The 19,754-nt window shown below is 44.6% G+C and overlaps 2 protein-coding genes across 9 annotated transcripts in view; both read left to right on the top strand.

Moving 5' to 3' along the window:
• The first annotated feature begins 1 nt into the window (after position 1).
• LOC138142857 (sodium/potassium/calcium exchanger 1-like) lies at positions 2–17,931 on the top strand. 3 transcript variants are annotated; one of them, XM_069063934.1, is made up of 4 exons: positions 2–1,821; positions 2,269–2,598; positions 10,980–11,342; positions 11,749–17,931. In XM_069063934.1, exon 4 carries the CDS (start codon positions 13,174–13,176, stop codon positions 14,317–14,319), a length of 1,146 nt encoding a protein of 381 aa, XP_068920035.1. In that variant the 5' UTR covers positions 2–1,821; positions 2,269–2,598; positions 10,980–11,342; positions 11,749–13,173; the 3' UTR covers positions 14,320–17,931. The 3 variants fall into 3 exon arrangements, with proteins under 3 accessions (XP_068920035.1, XP_068920031.1, XP_068920041.1); XM_069063930.1 differs by having other exon boundaries at positions 10,980–17,931; XM_069063940.1 differs by lacking the exon at positions 10,980–11,342.
• A 696-nt stretch (positions 17,932–18,627) lies between these two features.
• ATXN2L (ataxin 2 like) overlaps positions 18,628–19,754 on the top strand; it is a 23,805-nt gene continuing 22,678 nt past the window's right edge. For 5 of the 6 annotated variants that reach the window (XM_069063893.1, XM_069063902.1, XM_069063867.1 and 2 more), the window contains exon 1: positions 18,628–18,941. In XM_069063893.1, the coding sequence (XP_068919994.1) occupies positions 18,655–18,941 (287 nt within the window). In that variant the 5' untranslated portion in view covers positions 18,628–18,654. Of the gene's footprint in view, positions 18,942–19,753 lie in introns of those variants that run through there. The other variant, XM_069063910.1, reaches the window with a different exon arrangement.

The following is a 19,754-nucleotide window of genomic DNA, read 5'->3' on the forward strand; positions in this document are numbered from 1 at the left end:
TTTAAGCAATTGGGGATAAGTAACTTGCTCAAGGTTACACAGCCAGTTATTTCTGTATCTGAGCCCGGATTTGATCCCCAGGTCATCCCGACACTAGGGCTGGTGCTCTCACTCGCTGAGCCACCTGGCCGCCCTGGATAACTACCACTTCTTAAGAGATTCTGCCAAGTACTTGGAAATGCTGAATTGTTGGAGTGATGATCATTTAGTATCTGTAATGGCAGAAATACCACAAGACCATATAGCTAGAGGTTGATTGGAAAACCAGTCTTCCAAGATATGGTAATCATTAATACCTACTATGTGTAGCTCACAGGATAGAAATAATGAGTCTTGGTTTTTGTCTTCAGCAAAACCAAGGAACACACTGAACCCTTAAATTACATGTTAAACCAAAGTAACCTCTTAGGTGCTGGAAATAAGTATCTTGGATTTCATTGGTCATCTTATAAATCAGCAAGATGCCATTTGGCCTGGACCAGGTGTAGTCACAGCAACAATTAATCGTGGATACATGTCAACAAGTAGGAAACAAATCAGCTCTGCTGCTCCTTTCCAGTAGGTCTCCAAGAGAAACGGCCAGTTTGGGTTTGGGAGAACACACTTCTCTCCGATTCAGGCTAGGGAACAGCAGGGAGGATAAGAATGGTTAAGTGGCATCAGTAGTGGGGAATATTTAATGAAAAATCCAGGGGATAGGTTAATACTTTGTGGTTCAAGGGGTGGACTAGATTCTTTTGAACAAGCTGACAAAGTGCTTCAAACTCCTTGTTGCTGTGTCATGAAAAATAAGCATTCGGTTACAGTCCAGTGGTAAACCCCGGGCTTATTTTGGTAAACTCTTCTGCTGTGCTGCTCTGGGCAATCACTCACATCCTTCCAGTACTATCCCTTGGAGACCCCTCCCCCTGACCTTCGCCCTTCTTCACCTGGGCTAGGGCTAGCCCCAGACCTGTTGATTTTGGGGAGGATGGACTCCGGGTCATCTTCGGCGGCTTAAGCCATTTCGGTTATTCCAGTTGGGGTCATCTGTGTCTTCTGCCAGAATCCTCTGGATGTGAATTCGGCTATAGACATATCAACCACAGAAGAGGAACAGCAGTAAAAATAAAAATAAAAAATAAGGAGTGATTTGATTGGTTTTATGAGACGAGGTGGTGTGAGGCCTGTTAACAAGATGCTGGGGTGATCCTGTATGGGGAAGGGAATCACTGCGGAAACTATCATCAAGGTCGGCCAGACTGAGACTCCAGCCTGAAGCCACACTTGCCTGTATCCTCAGCTGCCCGCCTCGGGAACCTTTCTTTTATGCTAGTGGCGCCTGGAGCCACAGCCAATCAGCGGGCGCGGCCTTTCTCTAGTTCACCATACGACGCGAAACCTCAACCCGTGGCTCCGCCCCCTTCTCGGGAAGAAAGGCGCATGCGCAGCGCACTTCCCTGGGCGTTCCGGGTGGCTGTTTTCCACTTCTCAGCTTGTGCCTTAGGCGACTAACGACGGCTTCGGCAGATTGGGGGTGGGTACGGCGGGAAAGCTTCCGCGGTGCGAGTCGGCGCCGTTACGGGCAGGGGGAACCGAGTGGGCGTGCGAGGCCCCGGGTGGAGGAACTTCCCCGTGTCTCCGCCTCCACGGCCTCTGCCTCGCCTTGGAGCGGGGGCGGGCGCCCGGTCCCCGCCTGCCCGGGCTTTGCCGTGGCCCAGGTCCAAGTTGAAGGGCGGCAATTGAAGGAGCCGAGCCTAAGTTAGGGGAGGTGTGTGCGGGGCAACCAGTCTCGCCCTCCCAGCATGGAGTGGACTCTGTGGTTCTGGCTTGGGGGAGCTGGTGAGTTGGAGGAAGACTGCCTTGGGGACGTGAACCCCGCCTGCCCCTGAGGCCACGGGGTTTGCCAGCAGGGGAGGCAATGTGTGTCTGTGTGGTGGTGGGGAAAGGCAGCCTCTCGCTGCCTCGGGCCTGAGTACAAGCCCTCGATAGGGCCCCTTGACTGGCGCTGGGACCTTGGGCAGATTGCCCTCTGGGGGGGGGGGGGCCTCTAAGTGAGGAAGTTGGATAAACCTTCCAGGTCCAACATTCCGCTACTCTGTAGGAATCCCACAGGAGCCTGAGCCCAGTAGGGAGCATAGGGGAATGGTGCTAACTTTTGAAGGTATACTTTGTGGCTTCGCTCCCCTCCATCAGATGTTTTAAAAGCACACGTGAGGAAGGAGGTGTAGGGGTTCCCTGGGATTGAATCACTGCTTTACACATGGTGAGTTTCCTTTCCTGATCCAGCTACCTTCCACATTTCCATGGACCCTTCTCCAGTGCTGGTCTCCCCAGGGTCAGATGTGCTCCTGCAGTGCATTTTCCCTGCAGTGGGTAAGGACATGCCAACTCCCACTGTGTCCTGGCACCATGGCCAGTGGCGCTTGGCAGAATATGATGGGATCTTGGTGACCCAGCGTCCAGGCACGGAGCTACCAGAAAGTGCAGAGGGCCTTCGGAAGGGCAATGCTTCCCTTCTGCTCCATCGTGTGGCTATGGCAGATCTGGGCTCTTACTAATGTACTGTGACGGTTGGGAAACAGCAGGCAGAAGCTGGAGTCCTTCTGGAGATTTCAGGTAAGGGTACCACATGCTTATAGAGTTCAGTTCAGTTGAGAGTACTGGGTGAGGAGTTAGAAGATCTGCTTGGGCCTCAATTTACTTAGGAAGACTTAGATTTAAATCCTCTATTACTAGCTGAGTGCCATTGGGCAAGTCACTTAACTTCTCTAAGCCTCAGTTTCCTTATCTGTCAAATGAGGGTGTTGGCCTTTAAGGTCTTTTCTGATTCTCTCTTTTAGGAGTTGTTAGACATATTTATCCCATTTCCTATGAGACTACAGACAGAGCCTGCCTTTTCTACTTTTCTCCATGGTATTGGTGTAGAGTAGGGGAAAGAAGAGTTGCCAGGGAGTTAAAAGGCCTCAGTTCTAGTCTGAGTGTTGCCACCACTGTTGCTGTGACTAGAGCAAGTCAGAAATTTTAGTTAAATCCACAGTTCCTCCTAACTACCTTACAGAATTGTGAGGATGAAGTGAGATAATATAGGTGAAACTACTTTGTAAACTGTAAAGCTCTAGGCAAATGTACCATTCATTATGCTCTAGGTGGTCAAATAGGTTTTTTTCTGCCAACCTGTGAACCCAAAGCCATTTTGCCAACCTACTCCCAAGAAGCAGTTGTTGTCTTGATGAAAACTAGACACTGGCGGCTTTCTATATTTCTGATCCCTATGCAGAGTGAATTTGCATCCTTTCTGTTCTCCAGAAAGAACTCCTAGATCCTTCTGTCCTAAAGGTACTAGCTGGGACAGTCATTATGAGGGAGAGGCGGTCCCCGGACCAAGTTCCTCTAAATACCCTTTATATTTAGGGACTCTTTAGGTAGTTGGGAAAGATTCCAAAGCCTGGTCACCTAATTCTGCTAGTATGAAACTCTGGTGGGTAGATTCTTCTGCTGTTCTTGTCGTCTCAGCTCACAAGAAACTGGTATTAGACAGCCAGTGGTTTACAGTGTGGTGTAAACCTCCCATCTGCTCCTGAGCTGCCAAGCACTGCTGGGGAAAAACCCCAACATGAAGCCAAAGTTCATTTCATCCCTAACAAATTATTGCTTCTTAACAATCATCTGGGATCCTTGCTTTTACTTGACAATCTTTTTATTCATCTCTTATCACAGTCTCTATCCCATCCCCTATAGTATCTGTTCTAATTCTTCTCTTTCCACAATCTCCGGCTTATCATCAGACCTCATCTCTTACTTTACTGAAATTTTTTTTTTAATTGGAACTCTTGGGGCCACCAGGTGGCACAGTGAACAGAGCACTGGCCCTGGAGTCAGGAGGACCTGAGTTCAAATCCGGCCTCATACACTTAACACATAACAGTTGTGTGACCTTGGGCAAGTCATTTAACCCCAATTATCCCTCCAAAAAGCCAAAAAAAAAAATGGAACTCTTACTGCTACTGCCAATGACCCCTCAAAACTTTTGTCTTCACCCCCACTTCTCCCCTTTTGTGGGGGAAGAGGTATCATTTAGCTCTACAAATGTTAAAACATCTATTATAAGCAAAACACTATGATTGGACCTGGGATTAAAAACCAAAAAAAGGAAGCAGTTCTTGCAGGTGGGGTGGGATGGGATGGAGTGGGTGTGAGTGTGATATGTTGATATTTACACAGATAAGCATAATAATACAAAGTATGTAACTGGGAGATAGAGGAGAAAGCTAGACAGAGTGCTCTATGAATTACTTGAGGGATTGAAACTCTTAGCTGGAGGATGAAACAAGCTTTGTTTTTTTTTTTAAAAGCACCTGAGCTATTCTGTTCTTTGAAGGAAGATGAGGATTCTGAAAGACCTTAATGAGCATTCACTCCAATCACAGCGAACAACTTGTGCAACAGATGTACAAGATAGGTTGGAGTCAAGATTGTGGAAGGGTTTTAAAGCCAGGTTGAGGAATTTGTATTTTATCTTAGAGGCAAAATAAGGAGCTTGCTCAAGGTTGCCAAGCAAGGGAATGACATATTCAGGGCTGTGTCTTAGGAAAACTGTTTTTGCAGTGGGAAGAATGAATTTAAGAAGGAAAAGACTGGAAGCAGAATGACCAACTGTAGTAACTCAAGGGAGAGTGGATAAGGAATTGTACTCTTGTAGAAGCAAGGTAAATTGTGAGAATCAATCAGTCAATAAACATTAAGCATCTGCTATGTGCCATTCACTGTGCTAAGCTATGGGGATACAAAAAGAGGCAAAAGAGCATCCCTGCCCTCAAGGAGCTTACACTCTAATGGGGAAGACAACATGCAAACAAATAAATACAGAGTTACCTATATACGGGATAAATAGGAAATAATTAACTGAGGAAAGGCACTGGAATTAAGAGGAATTGAGGAAGGCTTCCTGTAGAAGCTGGGATTTTAGTTAAGACTTAAAGGAAGCCAGGGAGGTCAGTAGGAAAGCATTCTAGGTATGAGCCAGAGAGATGTAGTGTCTTGTTTGTGGAACAACTAGGAAGTCAGTATCAGTGGGTCAAGGAATATGTGTCAGGGAGTAAGGTGTAAGAAGACTGGGGGAAAAGGGGGGGTTGTTGGGAAGAAAGAATGGGCTGGGTCCTGAAGGGGTTTGAATGCCAAATCGAGCATTTTGTATTTGATCCTGAAAGCAATAGGAAACCACTGGAGTTTATTGAGTAGGGGTTGATATCATAGCAGTTTCTGGAACACCACTTTAGTGGTTGAATGCAAGATGGAGTGAGAGATATATGAGGCAGGTGACCCACCAGCAGGCTGTCTGGGTGTACAGTGATGAGGGCCCAGAGCTAAAGTGGTGGTGATGTTAGAGGAGAGAAGGGGGTGTATTTGAGAAATGTTACAAAGGTGAAATCAACAGGCCTTGGCAGCTGTTTGGATATTGGTAGTGAGAGATCATGAGGAATCCAGGATGACTCCTAGGCCTGAGTGATTGGAAGGATGGTGTTGCCCTCTTATAGTAATAGGGAAAGTGGGGCAGGGAGAGGAGAAGGCCTTAGAGGGATAGATAATAAGTTCTGCTTTGGACATATTGAGTTTAAGATGCCTACTTAACATCTAGTTTGTGATGTCTGAAAGACAGTTGGAGGTGCAAGATTGGAGTTAACAGAGAGGTTAGGGTAGTAAAGGTAGATTTAAGAATCATCAGCATAGAAATTTTGGTCATTAAATCCATTGGAACTGATAAGATCACTGTGAAGAGGAGAGATAGGAAAGATGAGGAGGAAGAGTCAGTAGTTGGTAATCAGGATAAGGAAGAGGACAGAGTCAAAGATGCTTCACGTTTTTTTAATCTGAGTGACTTGAGTGCTGTCAATAGAAATGAGGGTGTTTGAAGAAGGGATAGTTTTTTTTAAAAAATTTATTTATTTTTAGGTTTTACTTTTTTTTTTTTTTTGCTTTTTGGAGGGGGGAGGGCAGGGCAATTGGGGTTAAGTGACTTGCAGATGCCACCACCAAGGTATGGAATATTGAAGAAGAGGAGAACTTAGGACATAATCTTGAGGGATATTTGGGTTTTAAGAAGTAGGATTTATTTGCTGAACCAACGAAGGACAGTCTCACAGATAGAAGAACAAGAGAGAGTAGTGTCATTCATAGAAACCAAAGGAAAGGAGAGCATCTAAGATGAGGAACTAGTCAGCAGTGTCAAAAACTGCAGAAAAGTTGAGGAAGATGGGGATTGAGAAAATGCTATAGGATTCAACTAGAGGTTACTAGTTGATTACAATAAAACAAAAGGAAATAACAACAACAAAAAAGTCTGGAATGAGTGTAATTGTCATGAGTAAAATGCTTGGACCTGAAGAATTCAGAAAAATGTATCTGCTCTTTGCAGAGGAAAGAGAAAATTACTACAACATGGCATTTATTGCCAGATTTGGTTAATATGTTCATATGTTGGTTTTTACTGAACTAATTTTATTTTTGTTACATGGGATGGACCTTTGTAGGAGAGAAATGTATCAGGTTTTTTTTTAAACTGTTAAGATAAAACTTTGAGAAAGTGTTGAGTATAATGATGGAGTCAGAAGTCAGATTTCATGAGAGTTACGGAGTGAGCCAAAAGAAGATAGGCTGAGTAGTAATGGAGAAGTGGTCACAGTGAAAATGGGTTTTTGCCTCAGCAAATCATAGAGATTGGTAAGCAAGAGATAGGATGTTGATGGGTTTCTCAGTAGGGAGGAAAAGCCAGGGTAAGATGAATGGATTTGGGAATAAAGGAAGGGATGGGGAGACTTGTGGTCATGGTGTGGATAAAGAGCAGGTTTAGGAGAAGTGAGAGAGGTGGAAGGACACTATTTCAATTCCAAGAAGGGGAATTTCAGAGTTCAGGATTATGGGAGAATAGTTATATGTGATATTGAAGTCTAAAGTATGAGTGTGTCTTAGTGAAGAAAAAGAAGATATGGAAAATGTGGGGAGTTGAAAAGGTTCATGACCTTGGAGGTCATTGTAAAGGATTGTTAATGTTAACTATTGAAGTCAACAAAAGTAAGACAGCCAAATGCTTGGGTAGAGAGGAAAAATTGTCAGCCAAATACTGAAACTTCATGAGAAAGAAGAAAGGATGCTTGGGTCAGTAGATGACAAGGATTTGGACAGAGTGCACTAGTTGGATAGAGTTAACTTCAAAAGAAGCTGGAGTGCTGAATGATGGTGGAGAATCTGGAAGTATTAGTGGGGAAACAAGGAATAAGTCAGTTCTTTCTGCTGTCTTCCTATGTCAGGGAAGATGAAATAAAGAATAGCTAGTATGAGAGGGTGGTCTTCAGTTGAAAACACCAGAATAAGGGGCAGCTAGGTGGCACAGTAAATAGAGCACTGGCCCTGGACTCAGGAGGATCTGAGTTCAAATGTGGCCTCAGACACTTGACACACTTACTAGCCATGTGACTTTGGGCAAGTCACTTAACCCCAACTGCCCTCCAAAAGCAAAAAAAAAAAGAAAGAAAAAAGAAAACACCAGAATATGGTAAAAGTGTGAGTGGACAAGATCTTGGATGACGGATAATTTTCTAAGGATTGTATTAAGGTGCTCCTTTGGAGAAGGAAAGTAGAGTATGTTTTCAGAGGTAGCCAATGTGTTGATTTGTTTTTCTGGGAAAGTTTGAAGAGGTGATGGAAAGGCATTGGAAAGTGACAATGACATCTTAAAAGCATCAGTAAAACATAAAAGGGGATGGGGGATGAGAGAGCAGTGGTTCCAGATAGAACAATGGAACTGGAGATCAAACAGTAAGTGGGTAGTGATGAGGAAGTGCTTGCAGAGAAGAGTTTTTTAGCCTGAGCAAGTAACAGCAAGACATAGGAATTTGCTAGTGATGGTCAGGGAAAATGACCAAGTATGGAAAAACTTGTGGATTAAATCAGCCCTAACATTCTAATTAAAATTTTGATGTAAAGGTGTCTATGCTAATGGTAAATTCCAGATAGAACTTAAGTTGCTTGCACCACACAGCATAGCCATTAGTAATGATGGCCCTGAAGGTCTTTTGGTGAAGAAAGTTCTGATTCCAGGCAACAAAGAGCAGGAGCAGCCACTTCAAGGCTGCTCATGATGAATGCCTGCCTGGGTTTGATGAGGGGAGCTGTCTAAATACCAACAGCCCCAGTAACACATTGCAGTTTTCCTTTGCTGAACCCTCCCCCATACCCCCACGCAACCAAAGTAGGGGAAAATGGTAATGGCAGCCAGGAAGGACATGGAATTTCATCTCTTCTAATGCTGCTTCTGCTCTGCGACATATCACTTCTGCTTAGCAACTTCAGGGTTCCCTAGTACCCAAAGAGTAAAGTTCAGATTTATGTGTGGCATTCAAGACTTTCCATAATTTGGTGCTGCCCTGTCTTTCTAACCTTATCTGATATTACTCCCTTCCATGTACTCTTCACTAGCTCCCTGAATATACCCTGTACTTTTCTACCTCTGTGCATTTCTTACCCTCTTCCCTTTAACTGGAATGTCTTCTCTCTCCTAAAGTCTAACTGGTTGCCACCCTCTCCAGGAAACTGTTTCTGATCTCCCTTGTCTGTAACAGACTTCCCCCTTGGACCTTACTTGGTGCTTTGTTTTGCATGTTTATAACATGATTATCATGTAATGTTGCATATTGGCACTATGCCCAGCACACCGTAAGGTGTAAGCTTAATAAATGTTTTATCTGTTGTAGTTATCTGCACTTTTGTTTTATCACTTTACCAAACTGTAAACTCCATGAAAGCAGGAACCATGTCCTATCTAAACGTTTTGTCTACCCCTTTATCTCAGTGTTTTGCATACATTAGGTGTTTAATAAGAACTGAATGAATAAAACATATCCATGTCTCCAGTGAAAGAAAACAAAACCTTCCCAGCTTCTGTCTATTGCCCTGTCTTTCTCCCTCTTACAGCCAAACTTCTGGAAAGAGTTGGCTATGATGATCATCAGCTTTCCAATACTTGTGCTGCACATGTTATAGCTTGACTGAAGTTGTTCTCTCAGAAGTGTCCAGTGGCTTCTTTTTCTTCAGATTTAATGTCTTCATTTCAGTCTTCAACCTCTCATAGTCTTCTCTCTAGTATTTGGCATTTTGGACTCATTCTTTCCTTCAGAATTTGTTTTGATCTTTTTTTTCTTGGCTTTAATGACACCACACTTCCTTGGTTCTCCTACTTTTCTGACCATTCTTCCCATCTCTTCCATTTATTCCTTTTCTTTCCCCTACCCCTTTAATAAAGGCATTTCCCAAGACTGTCCCTGGCCCTCTTCTATCCCAGAGTGATTTCATCCAATATTACCACTTTAACTGGCACATTGAAAGGGGTTGGAAGGATGACACCAAAATCTACATCTATCTTTTGGATGCTAGGACATGAAGCTCAGCATAGCTAAAAACACACTTATTATCTTACCTATAAAATTTGTTCCTCCTGACTCCCCTAGTCTATTGATGACATTCACCTTCTACAATTAATCAGTTACCAAATCCTATAGATTTTATCTTGGAAATAGTTGTCTTATCTGCCCCTACCCCCACTGCTTGTTTTTCATTTTCTTATCGCTACCCTCTTATTCTAGGCCCTTAGCATTTCTCTTCTAGACTTATAAAAGCTTCTTAACTCCCTTGGTTTCCCTTCAGTCCATTCTCCACACCACATCCATTGTGATCTGGTCCTTATGTGGTATCTGTCATTCCATTTCATTGGTTCGCTTTGGCCCGTTTCAATTGGCAGCAAAGTCTCAGTTCCTTAGACCAGTACTCAAATCTTACACAGTGTGGCTTCAAGCTTCCTTTTCCTTCCGACCAAAGGTAGTCTACTCATCACTGCCAGTATAAATTGTGTCCTCTAACTTTGTTGCTTTTGCTTATTCCCTTTCCTTCTTTCCATCTTTTATTGAAAAACCTACCTGTTCTTCAAAGCCCAGCTCGACATTTTATTTACCATATCTTTATGTCTTTTCTAGCACATAGTGCTGGGTTTTGCCCTATACTAGGTATACTAGAAAGGAAGGCATAAAGAAAGATTTCTTTCTCTTTTTGGGAAAATAAAGTAAGGTAATGAGGTTGTTTGGTGAGTGGGATCATAGATTTAGAGCTAGAAAGGATTTTGGAAGTTGTAGAATCTTAACGTCTCAATTAACTAAGAAGGAAATGGAAGCCTAGAGCAGCTAAATGACAAGTCCATAGTCCCACAGGCAGTAAAGTCAGGAACCAAGTCTGGGTATTTGAACCCAGACCCTCTGATTCTCTAGACAGTGCTTTTTTCACAGTGCCAGGTTGTAGTAGTGAGGACCCTCTGCTTTAGGTACTCGTCCTGTCAGCTGCCTTCACTGTGTTTGTAGATCTCTCTACTTTGTCCTAAATACATTGTCCACAGTTCCCCCTTTCTCATGCTTTCAGCTGCCCTTTCAGTTCTTCTGATTATATGAAATTGGAAGACCTTTTAGTAGCTTGGCCCTGATTAATTTAATCGAAGAAAAGTTGGTATATAATGACAGTTTATCTTATGTGATTTTCAAAGCACATTCACAAATATTATCTTATTTGATGTTAACAACAACCCTGTGAGGTAGAGTTCTCTTCCATTTGATAAGGAAACTGAGACTCAGGGTAAATAACTTAGTTTTGGCACACTGCTGATCAATGGTACACTGAGGCAGAAAGCATATATTGATTCCTAGTCTAACTTTCCTTCTATATTTTGATTTTTTCCCCTGAAACTGTTAGCTAAGAAGCTTGTTCACCACCTGTGGTGTCTGCTTTGGGGGTGTAAGATTGGGACTCTGAGCTGATTCTGATTTTGCTGTCTTTTTCTCTCTCTTTCATGTCTTTGGATCTCTGTTTCTCCTCCTTCTGCCTTTCTGTTACTTTCTCATCCTTGGATTTGTTTTTTTTTTTTCTCTGTCCCTTCCTATCCCATTCTTACCTTTCTCCTTCAGGTTCTGACCTGCAGATCTACACAGAACCTTCCTCTTGGGTGACTATGGGTTCTTCAGCACTGCTCAAATGTCGTTTCAACATAGGGGATGTGATTGAATTGAGTTCACTCACAATACGTTGGTATGCCCCAGGGGGACAAATTGTAGCCCAGTTTCCACCAAAGGAGGAGGAGGAGGAAGATGATGTGGGTGAAGGGTCTGGGGGGCTAACAACTTTAGGCTCTTTTTCCGAGGCAGAGCTGCTTTTGGGCAATGCCTCCCTGACAATACTTAGAGCACAACCTAAGGATGCAGGACTCTCCAGCTGCAATGTGGGATATGGAGGTGAGGAACGGCACAGTGAGAGCCTCTTCAGTGTCATTGGTGAGGAAGGGTAATCCCCCTAATAATCCCCCTTTGCTTTCATTTTTGTTTGTCTTTGAGAGTTGTGAATTCTAGCTGTGCAGATTCATTTTTTTCTACCACCTTGGGCCAGCACCTTGTTGAAAATTATCTCTTGTGACCTCTGGTTTCCTGAAGCTACCTGGGATAGGCATCCCTCATTTCTATCTGTAGACACTTGTAGTATTCTTATAGACACTGCCCATAAGTCTGCCCCTCTAATGTGTACAAATCTTAATACATTCTGGTAGCCCTTGTTTTGCAATGAAAAACCCTTTTATGCCTTCATTCAACTTCCTGCCTCTAGTGTTTGAGATTCTAGGTCTCAGGCCAAGTCAATTCAAATATTAATATTAGTATTTCTCACTCTCTCCTTACATGGCTTTAGCTGCCCCCCACATCTCCTTGTTTCCAGTCCAAGTCTCTGTAGGAGAGAAGACCACCCTGCTATGCCAGATCAAAGGTTTCTACCCTGCAGGGGGCCTTCAGGCCTGGTGGCTGTGGAATGGGCAGAAGCTACCAGAAGTCATCCCCATGGGATCTCCCACACAAAACCCTGATGGCACATTTGATTTGGAGCTGATCTTAAATTTAACCCTGGAGTCCCATGACCTAGAAGCGAACTTTACCTGTCATGTGACTCACTCTGCTCTGGAACATCCCCTGCAACAGATACTAGAAATGGAGGTCAAAGAAGGTGAGGGAGTTGCAGTGACTATATGAAACAAGAAGGCAGAAAGTCATTATTGGGAAAACATGTGAGAAGCAACTTGGGAGGCCATATGCTGTGGTGGGAAAGCACTCGAGTCAGAGTGAATCCTTTTCATGCTCTTACTTTGGGAAATCCAGCATGGATGAACTTAACTCCTTTGAACCTTAGTTTCTTAACTGTAAAATGAGGAGGTTGGGCTAAATGATCTCACAGGTTCCCTTCCAACTCTTAAGTCCTATGATCTGATGACACTACAAGTGGAGGATTCTCAAAGGTTTGGGGAGGGATGTTTGATTAAGTGTAGAGACAAGGGAAAGGCATCTAGGAGGTCACTAGTAGGGGAATGAACATGACTAGGATAGTAGAAGGATGAGGTTGGAGAATATATAGGAAAAAGTGAATGAACTTTGGGGAAAAAATAATTGCAGTGGGATAAAATGGGAGGGGTGCATATGGAAAATAAAAGGAGAGGGTGGGATCCAAATCCCTTAGATGTTGGGGAGATGAAAAGAGTTCCTGGAAGGGAGTGGGTTATGGGCAAACCATTGTGGAATCTCTGGTCATTGTGAATGATGAAAGGAAAAGGAAGGAGGAAGAGTCTAGAAATGAAGGAAAATAGATATATCCTAAAGTCAAGGAGAGCTGCGTGAGTAGTTATGAAGCCCACATATTTCAGGGAATTGAAGGGCAGAAAGGCAGAGGTATGGGAAAGTCTGTATTCTTAGGAATGATTTATGGGAAAATTAAAGGGAGATAGAGACTATATGATGGAGCAAGAGGTAAAGAAACTGACTCTTATCTCTCCCTTTCTTCTTCCATCGTTTAGAAAAATGGTTGGAAGATGTTCAGAGCAACCATAGGCCATCAGTTAGCAGCATCCTGATCACCACCTTGGGTATTACTGTTCTAGGTTTTGTCATCATCCACATATTGAGGAGGAACAGAGGTGACTGGGGAGCAAGGAGAATGGGGAATCAAGAAGCATAAGAAGGGAGATGGGAGGAATGAAACAGGGAGAATTGAGTACATCCTGGAGAAGATGGGGGTGAAAAAGGACAAGGCAAACCAGAAGGTCTGGAATTTTTGGAAGTTAAGAGGAAAATGGGGAGATCTTTCCTCTGTAGAGCGAAATCCCCCCATTTGAGCATCCTTACATATTACCCAGGCCTAATGGAAGAAGAGCAGGAGCAGGGAGAGTTCTGGGCAGCAGCAGATGGAGAGGACAGGGAGCAACCTCAAGAAAAATCTGACTTCCAGTCCCCTGGAAGAAACTGGGAGGTGGAAAAATTGTTACCAAGGGAGCATACTGAGTGTGAGGAAGAGATCCTTCAGAGAAACAGAAAAGCTGGATTCCTGCAGGGCTATAGAAAGACTGTGGGGGTGATGGAAGTGAGGTATGCGAGGATGGAGAGACAAATCATTGTAGAATGTAGAAAGACTGAGGAGAAGATCCTCGTATTAGAGGGTGGTAGGGAGGGCCAGGTCCTGGTGGAGACAGGCAAAAGTAAGAGACAGAACCTAGAAGGATATGGAGAGAGTGAGAGACGGCTTCAGGAAGAAGTTGAAGTATCTACTGAGATACAAGTTCAGGAGGCAGATGCAATAAGAACTGAAGGAAAGATTATGAAAAATAATAGAGAGACAGAGGATCACAAGAGATATAAAGAATCCACTAGAGGACAGACCCAGGGAAAGGATAGTGAAGGACAGACCCAGGGAGGGGATAGTGAAGGACAGACCCAGGGAGGGGATCCTGAAGGACAGACCCAGGGAGGGGATCCTGAAGGACAGACCCAGGGAGGGGATAGTGAAGGACAGATCCAGGGAGGGGATGCTGAAGGACAGACCCAGGGAGGGGATGCTGAAGGACAGACCCAGGGAGGGGATCCTGAAGGACAGACCCAGGGAGAGGATCCTGAAGCACAGACCCAGGTAGGGGATGATAAAGCACAAGTCCACAGAGGCGATGATGAAGAGGTCACAGAAGGACATGTCTCTAAGGAAGTTGGGGGAAATGAAACAAGGCTCACAAGAGGGGAGGGAGAGGCCATGGAACAAATCCCAAGTGGATATGAAGGGATAGAGGGATGGACCTCAAGTGGAAAGATTGATATTCAGCCATTGAGAACAGATGAGGATCTTTCGGAACAATCCCCAGGGGCAGTTGGAGACATAGGTTCTTCCCCAAGACGAAGACATCATCTAGCCCCAGGGACAAATGGAAAGGTCACGGGGGCAGAAAAGTAAGCAAGAAAAGTAAATAGTCAAGGGAGAAATATAAAGGAAAGTTCAGCCCCTGTGTCTCCCAATTTTGTGACCATAAGTTCTAGATAAATTCATCTGAATGGCCATCTTTCATCTCTTGAGGTTCTGGTGATGTTAACAGAGCAGCTTATTTAGGGGTAGAAGTGGCATGGGGGAAGACATGTCAGTTTGGGTTTTAGAACAAAATCGGTAGAATGCCTGATAATGTGCTCTCATTCTTTCTTTTTCTTTTTTTTTGGAGGGCAATTGGGGTTAAGTGACTTGCTCAAAGTCACAGCTAGTAAGTGTGTCAAGTGTCCGAGGCTGGATTTGAACTCAGGTCCTCCTGACTCCAGGGCTGGTGCTCTATTCACTGCACCATCTAGCCGCCCCAGTCTCATTCTTTTCTTAACACTTCCTGGAGGAGGAGAAAAATGTTGCTTAGTGTAAAGGATTCAACCAGTTGAGCCGTAGGGTAGGGAAGCCAGTGCATCCTTTGAGAAAGGGGTGGAAGGCTATAAAAAAAAAGCTGGAACTGAAATTATAGAACCTTGGCACATAGGTTGCAGGGAAGGTATCATGGAGAAATGTTAAAATACTTTTCATCGAGTGACTGTAGGTAGCTGGAACTACCCAGTGTCTTTCTTTTTTAGGCCAGAGATGGAAGGATTTGGATACTGAATGTAAATCTTAGGAAATGTCCCCAGTTCATGGTAATTCACTACATAGTAATTAACACTTAAAAAGTTTTTGACCCTATCACCTGACATGAAGGAAATGGTTCCATTATTTTACATGAATTTGAGGTTCATTCTAGCACTCACCTGCCTGATTGCTTCAGATACATTCATGTCCCATACATCATTTCCACAAGTATAAAACTGTTCACCCGATTTATCCATGGGTGTTCAGTAAGTATAATGAGAGTGATGGTACCTCATCACCTTCCCTGGGGTTTTGTGTGATGTTCCATTCATGTCATTCATGAAATGCACATTTCAAGAAATGTTTGTTGGCTAGAATGAAGGAGGCATAAATGAGGAAAAACCAGCTTAGAGGCCCTACTTTCTAACCTAGTGTTCACAGAAGATGAGTGGAAAAGGATTTCAGAGGCTATACCCCCAAAAGAATACTTTTTCACAACCTGTCTTATAGATTGTCATCTAGTATTTTTGTGATGACATCAGAAGAGGAAGAATCCACTACCTCCTGAGGCAGACAGATCATTTCACAAGCTCTCATGAGCTTGTCAGGAAAGTTTTCTTACGTCAGGCATAAATCTGCCTCTGGCACCTTTCATTCACTGCTTTTAGTGCTGTCTAGTCCTTCCACATGACCCCCATCCCATCCAGGTACTTCAGAACAGGTCATGTCTACCTTTCTAATCATGATTAACCTGCCCAGCTCTTTCAGCCAAACTACATAATATGATCCTAAGATGAATGTCCAGACGTGGACACAACACTCCAGATGTCCTACCCCTGCCTGTTCTGGCTACTCTACCTCTCACTACAGCTTCAGAGATCATTAGGTTTTTGTTTGCCATATTCCACGTTGATCCATATTGAGCTTGCAGTTTACTAAAGTACCTAGACCTTTTTCAGAACAATTGCTGTCTAGCTCTGCCTTCTCTTTCTTGCACTTGAGAATTTGATGTTTTTAGCCCAAGTATGAAGCTTTATATTTATCCCTATTAAATTTCATATGACTAGAGCAGGGGTTCTTCTTCATCTTTTTTACATTGTAGACCCAGACTAATTTGGCATTCTGGTAAAGCCTATGTATGGACCCCTCCTCAGAATAATGTTTTTAAATGGATAAAACAAAGCATAAGATTACAAAGGAAACCAACTAATACATTTATTTTAAAAAATAATTTAAGTTCACAAAACCCAATAAAGAGTTAAGAATTACTATATCATATTTAACCCAGTATTCTAACCTAAGATTTTTTTTTCGATCTTGAGCCCTAGAAGCTATGTTCACTTTGTCCTATGCAAATTCAGTAAGCATGTTATCTATGCCGTTATCCAAATCATCAATAAAAATATTAAACAGCACAGTTCTCTAGGACCTTCCAAGGTAACACTAAACCATTAATGGCTGCTCTTTGGGTGTAATTATTCAACTAGTCCAATCCACCCAATTAAATATCATCTCATATTTCTTTGCCTTATCTGCAAGAATACACAATATACATTTTCAGATATTTTGCTAAAATCAGGTGAACTATGTGCATGATATGCCCCTTTACAAGTCCAATTATGCCATCAGAAAAAGAAATGCTTATTATTACCTGTTCTCAATGCTGACACCATGCTGACACTTTGTGAATGTTGCTTTCTAGATATCTACCAACTATCCCTTTGATAATGTTTTAGATTTGGCTAGGAATTGAAACAGATTTCATTGGCCTATGTTTTCAGATTTCCACTTTATTCTTTTGTTGAGTGTCTGGATATCTGCCCATCTCCAATCTTGTAGGACCTCTGCTAATCACATTATCTGCCTGGTCCTCACTTTCCTCATCTGTATGTGTGTGTGTGGAGTGGGGGTGGACCTTTTAAAGGACTTTAAAAGACTTTAAAGGATGACCTTTAAAGTCTCTTCCAGCTCTAAACTGGTTACGCTAAAATGTTTAATTGCAAATTCAAATTGCTGAGAAAAATCTGAATGGAGATTGTCACTGAATTTTCTGTTTGCCTTAGACTCCTAAGTTTCCAGTTCCCTTATCTCTGGATGTGACTGTTGCCTTCATATGTAACTATCTGGAGAAATATATACACATTTGTGTATATATTGTTGCTTTCTTTGGTATGATCACTGTCCCTTCTAGCTTTCAAGGTTAGGACACTTAGAAATATATATGTATATGGGCTGAAGTTGTAAAATACTTTGTAAACCTTAGTTATTACCCCACTACCTTAAACCCTTTGGAAGAAAAATGCAAAAAGCTTTGTACATAAAATACTTCTTTATAAGTGATGGTTACATTACCATCCCTTTACTCTTCTTGATCCTATATCATTACATAGAGATGTGCCTTCCTTTAAAAAGTTAAAATATGAAGGAATTGGCACAGATCATCTTGTCCAATTCTCCCTCTAACTCCATTTATACCTAAGGAATCACCAAGTTGTAGTCAACATACTTGTAGTTTCTGTTCATCCCCTTTTCACATTGCCTTTTCCCTGTTATGGGAGAGTTTAGGCTTGCAATTTTACTAAGAAAAGATGAACAGGACAGAGTAACAAAGCATGGGAAACTGGCAGGTTTCCTTTAAATGGGAGCCTGAACTATATCTTCACACCAAAAGCTTTCTCTCAACCTCCAGAACTCTGATGACTTGACTACTAGGTCTTTTTCCATCAGTTGGGGAAAGCATAATTCGAAACAAATATGTAGAAAACTGTTCTTAGATCCAAACCAGTGACTTCAAGAAACCACCTGACCACCCTTTTTTCCATTAGAGCTGTTAATAAAGGAACAAAATTTTTTAAAAAAATCTTTTCTTGAATTTATCCAAGACACCTACTAATGTAGTTATTAATGAAAATAAGCCGGTCGAAGGGACGGGAAGCAAAAGCCTCAATAAACTCTTCGTGGGCTAACAAACGTGGGCTCCTTATTGCATAGGAAATGTCAATACTATCCGCCCCTCCCCCCCCACCTGGATTTTTTTGCCCTCAAACCGAGCCTTATACGAGTTCCGGTAAGGCGGAAGGATCAGGGATTGCACGGCTGTACCGTGACGTTGCACATGCGGCGCTGGCTCTACTAGGCAGGGAAATCGTACATGCGTAGTGGCTGCCTATAGCTTGTCTCCTTTCTTGCCCCTCCCCCAGTACTTCACACGCTCATTGTGAAGCGACGGCAGCGAGCGGGCGGTCACGGGGCGCGATAGACTCCGATACCTCGTGCGCGTGCGCCTTTAGCTTCCTTCAACACTCCCCTCTTCCCACAACCCCAGCTCCCATTTCCTACTCCGAGTCTTCACAGTGTGCTAGGAGCGCGAAATTCACCTTTCTTTGGTATCCCTCCTCTCTTAACCCAGAGCTAACTGGCTAGATGTGAGTGCGTCTCTTCTCTCCTTCGCTCCAAGGGGCTTTCATGCGCGCGCGCACTCCCCTAACTCGCTCCTCCTCCTCCCCCCACCCGGCCTCATACTGTTTCTTTCGCGCACGCGCGCCGGCTCGCGCCCTCTCTCTCGCTTTCCTCAAGCCCGCGAGATCCCCCCTTCCGCCTCGCGGCGCCTTCTCGCGCCGCCGCCTCCTTGTATCCCTCACACATCGACCCCCCCCCCCCCCCACCCCAACTCCCCTTCCGGACGCCGCCACCATGTTGAAGCCGCAGCCGCCTCAGCCATCTCAGCCCCAGCAGACACCCATCCAGCCACCGGCACCAGCACGCCGGCCTCCCGGGGGGACCAGCCCCCCCAACGGAAGCCTCGGGGGGACCCCAGCCTCCGCCTCGGCCCCGGGGCCAGCCACTGCCGCTTCCCCGGGCCTAGGGCCTCCTACCGGAGGCAGTGGGATCCGCCGAGGAGGTGAGGGGGTTCTGCCGCCACAGCCGCCAACACATCAGCATCAGGAGCGGCCCGGGGGCGCTGCTACTGGCAGTACCAGGTGAAGAGGGGCAGGACGAGGGGGGATGACGGGATGTGGGACGGCCGGGGGCCCCCTGCTCGTTGGTAAATCGTTGGTAAACGTCTGTCTGCCATCAAGCAAGGGGCGGGAAGGAAAGCCCGCGGAGTCCTTTGACTCGGCCACTTTCGGAGGGAGACAGTGGCTAAGGTTGGGCGGGGGGATGCAGTTGTGCCGGGGGGAGCAACACTAAGGGTCCCCGGTCCAACTTTCCGAAGGGGTTCGGCGGGGGCTCTTGGGCTCAGCCAATGGGGATGAAAGAGGAAGCAGCGTGTGCCCCTACAGTTCTGGCCAATAGAGGAGATGGGGTCCCCGTGTTGAACCAATGCAGGGTGGGGGATCCTTCATTTGATCCAATTTGGGGAAGAAAGGTCCCTCGGTCAGGCTAAATGGTGGGGCATAATGGGAGAAAGGGGTGGCCCTTTTGCCAACAAGAAGGTTGCTCGGGGGAAGGGAGGCTAGCCTTGGGGGGCTCGGCTAGATGGGAATTATTTGCCTCCTCTAGACCTGGAGGGATAAGCTGGGCAGGATGGAATGCCCCCCACCCTCAGCCTTGGAGGAGGCAGTGCCAGACTAAGGAGGAGCAAGAGAGAGTGTCTGTGTCTGTCTCTGTCTGTCTGTCTGTGTTGAAGGGGGTTCATCAATGGCGGGGGCGGGGGGAGGAGGAGAGGAGGGAGGTAAAGGTGAGTAGGGTCCCCGGCTCAATTGATGTGAAGGGTCTCGCGGTCCCAAAGCTTAGCCAATGGGTGGGAAGAGGCGGGAAGGGGTCCCTAGCTATAGCCAATGCGGGGGGGG

The sequence above is a fragment of the Petaurus breviceps genome, unplaced genomic scaffold (genome assembly GCF_028583685.1).
Source record: "Petaurus breviceps papuanus isolate PSGF00001 unplaced genomic scaffold, PetGlider_PUasm1.0 138, whole genome shotgun sequence".
Classification (NCBI taxonomy): Eukaryota; Metazoa; Chordata; class Mammalia; order Diprotodontia; family Petauridae; genus Petaurus; species Petaurus breviceps.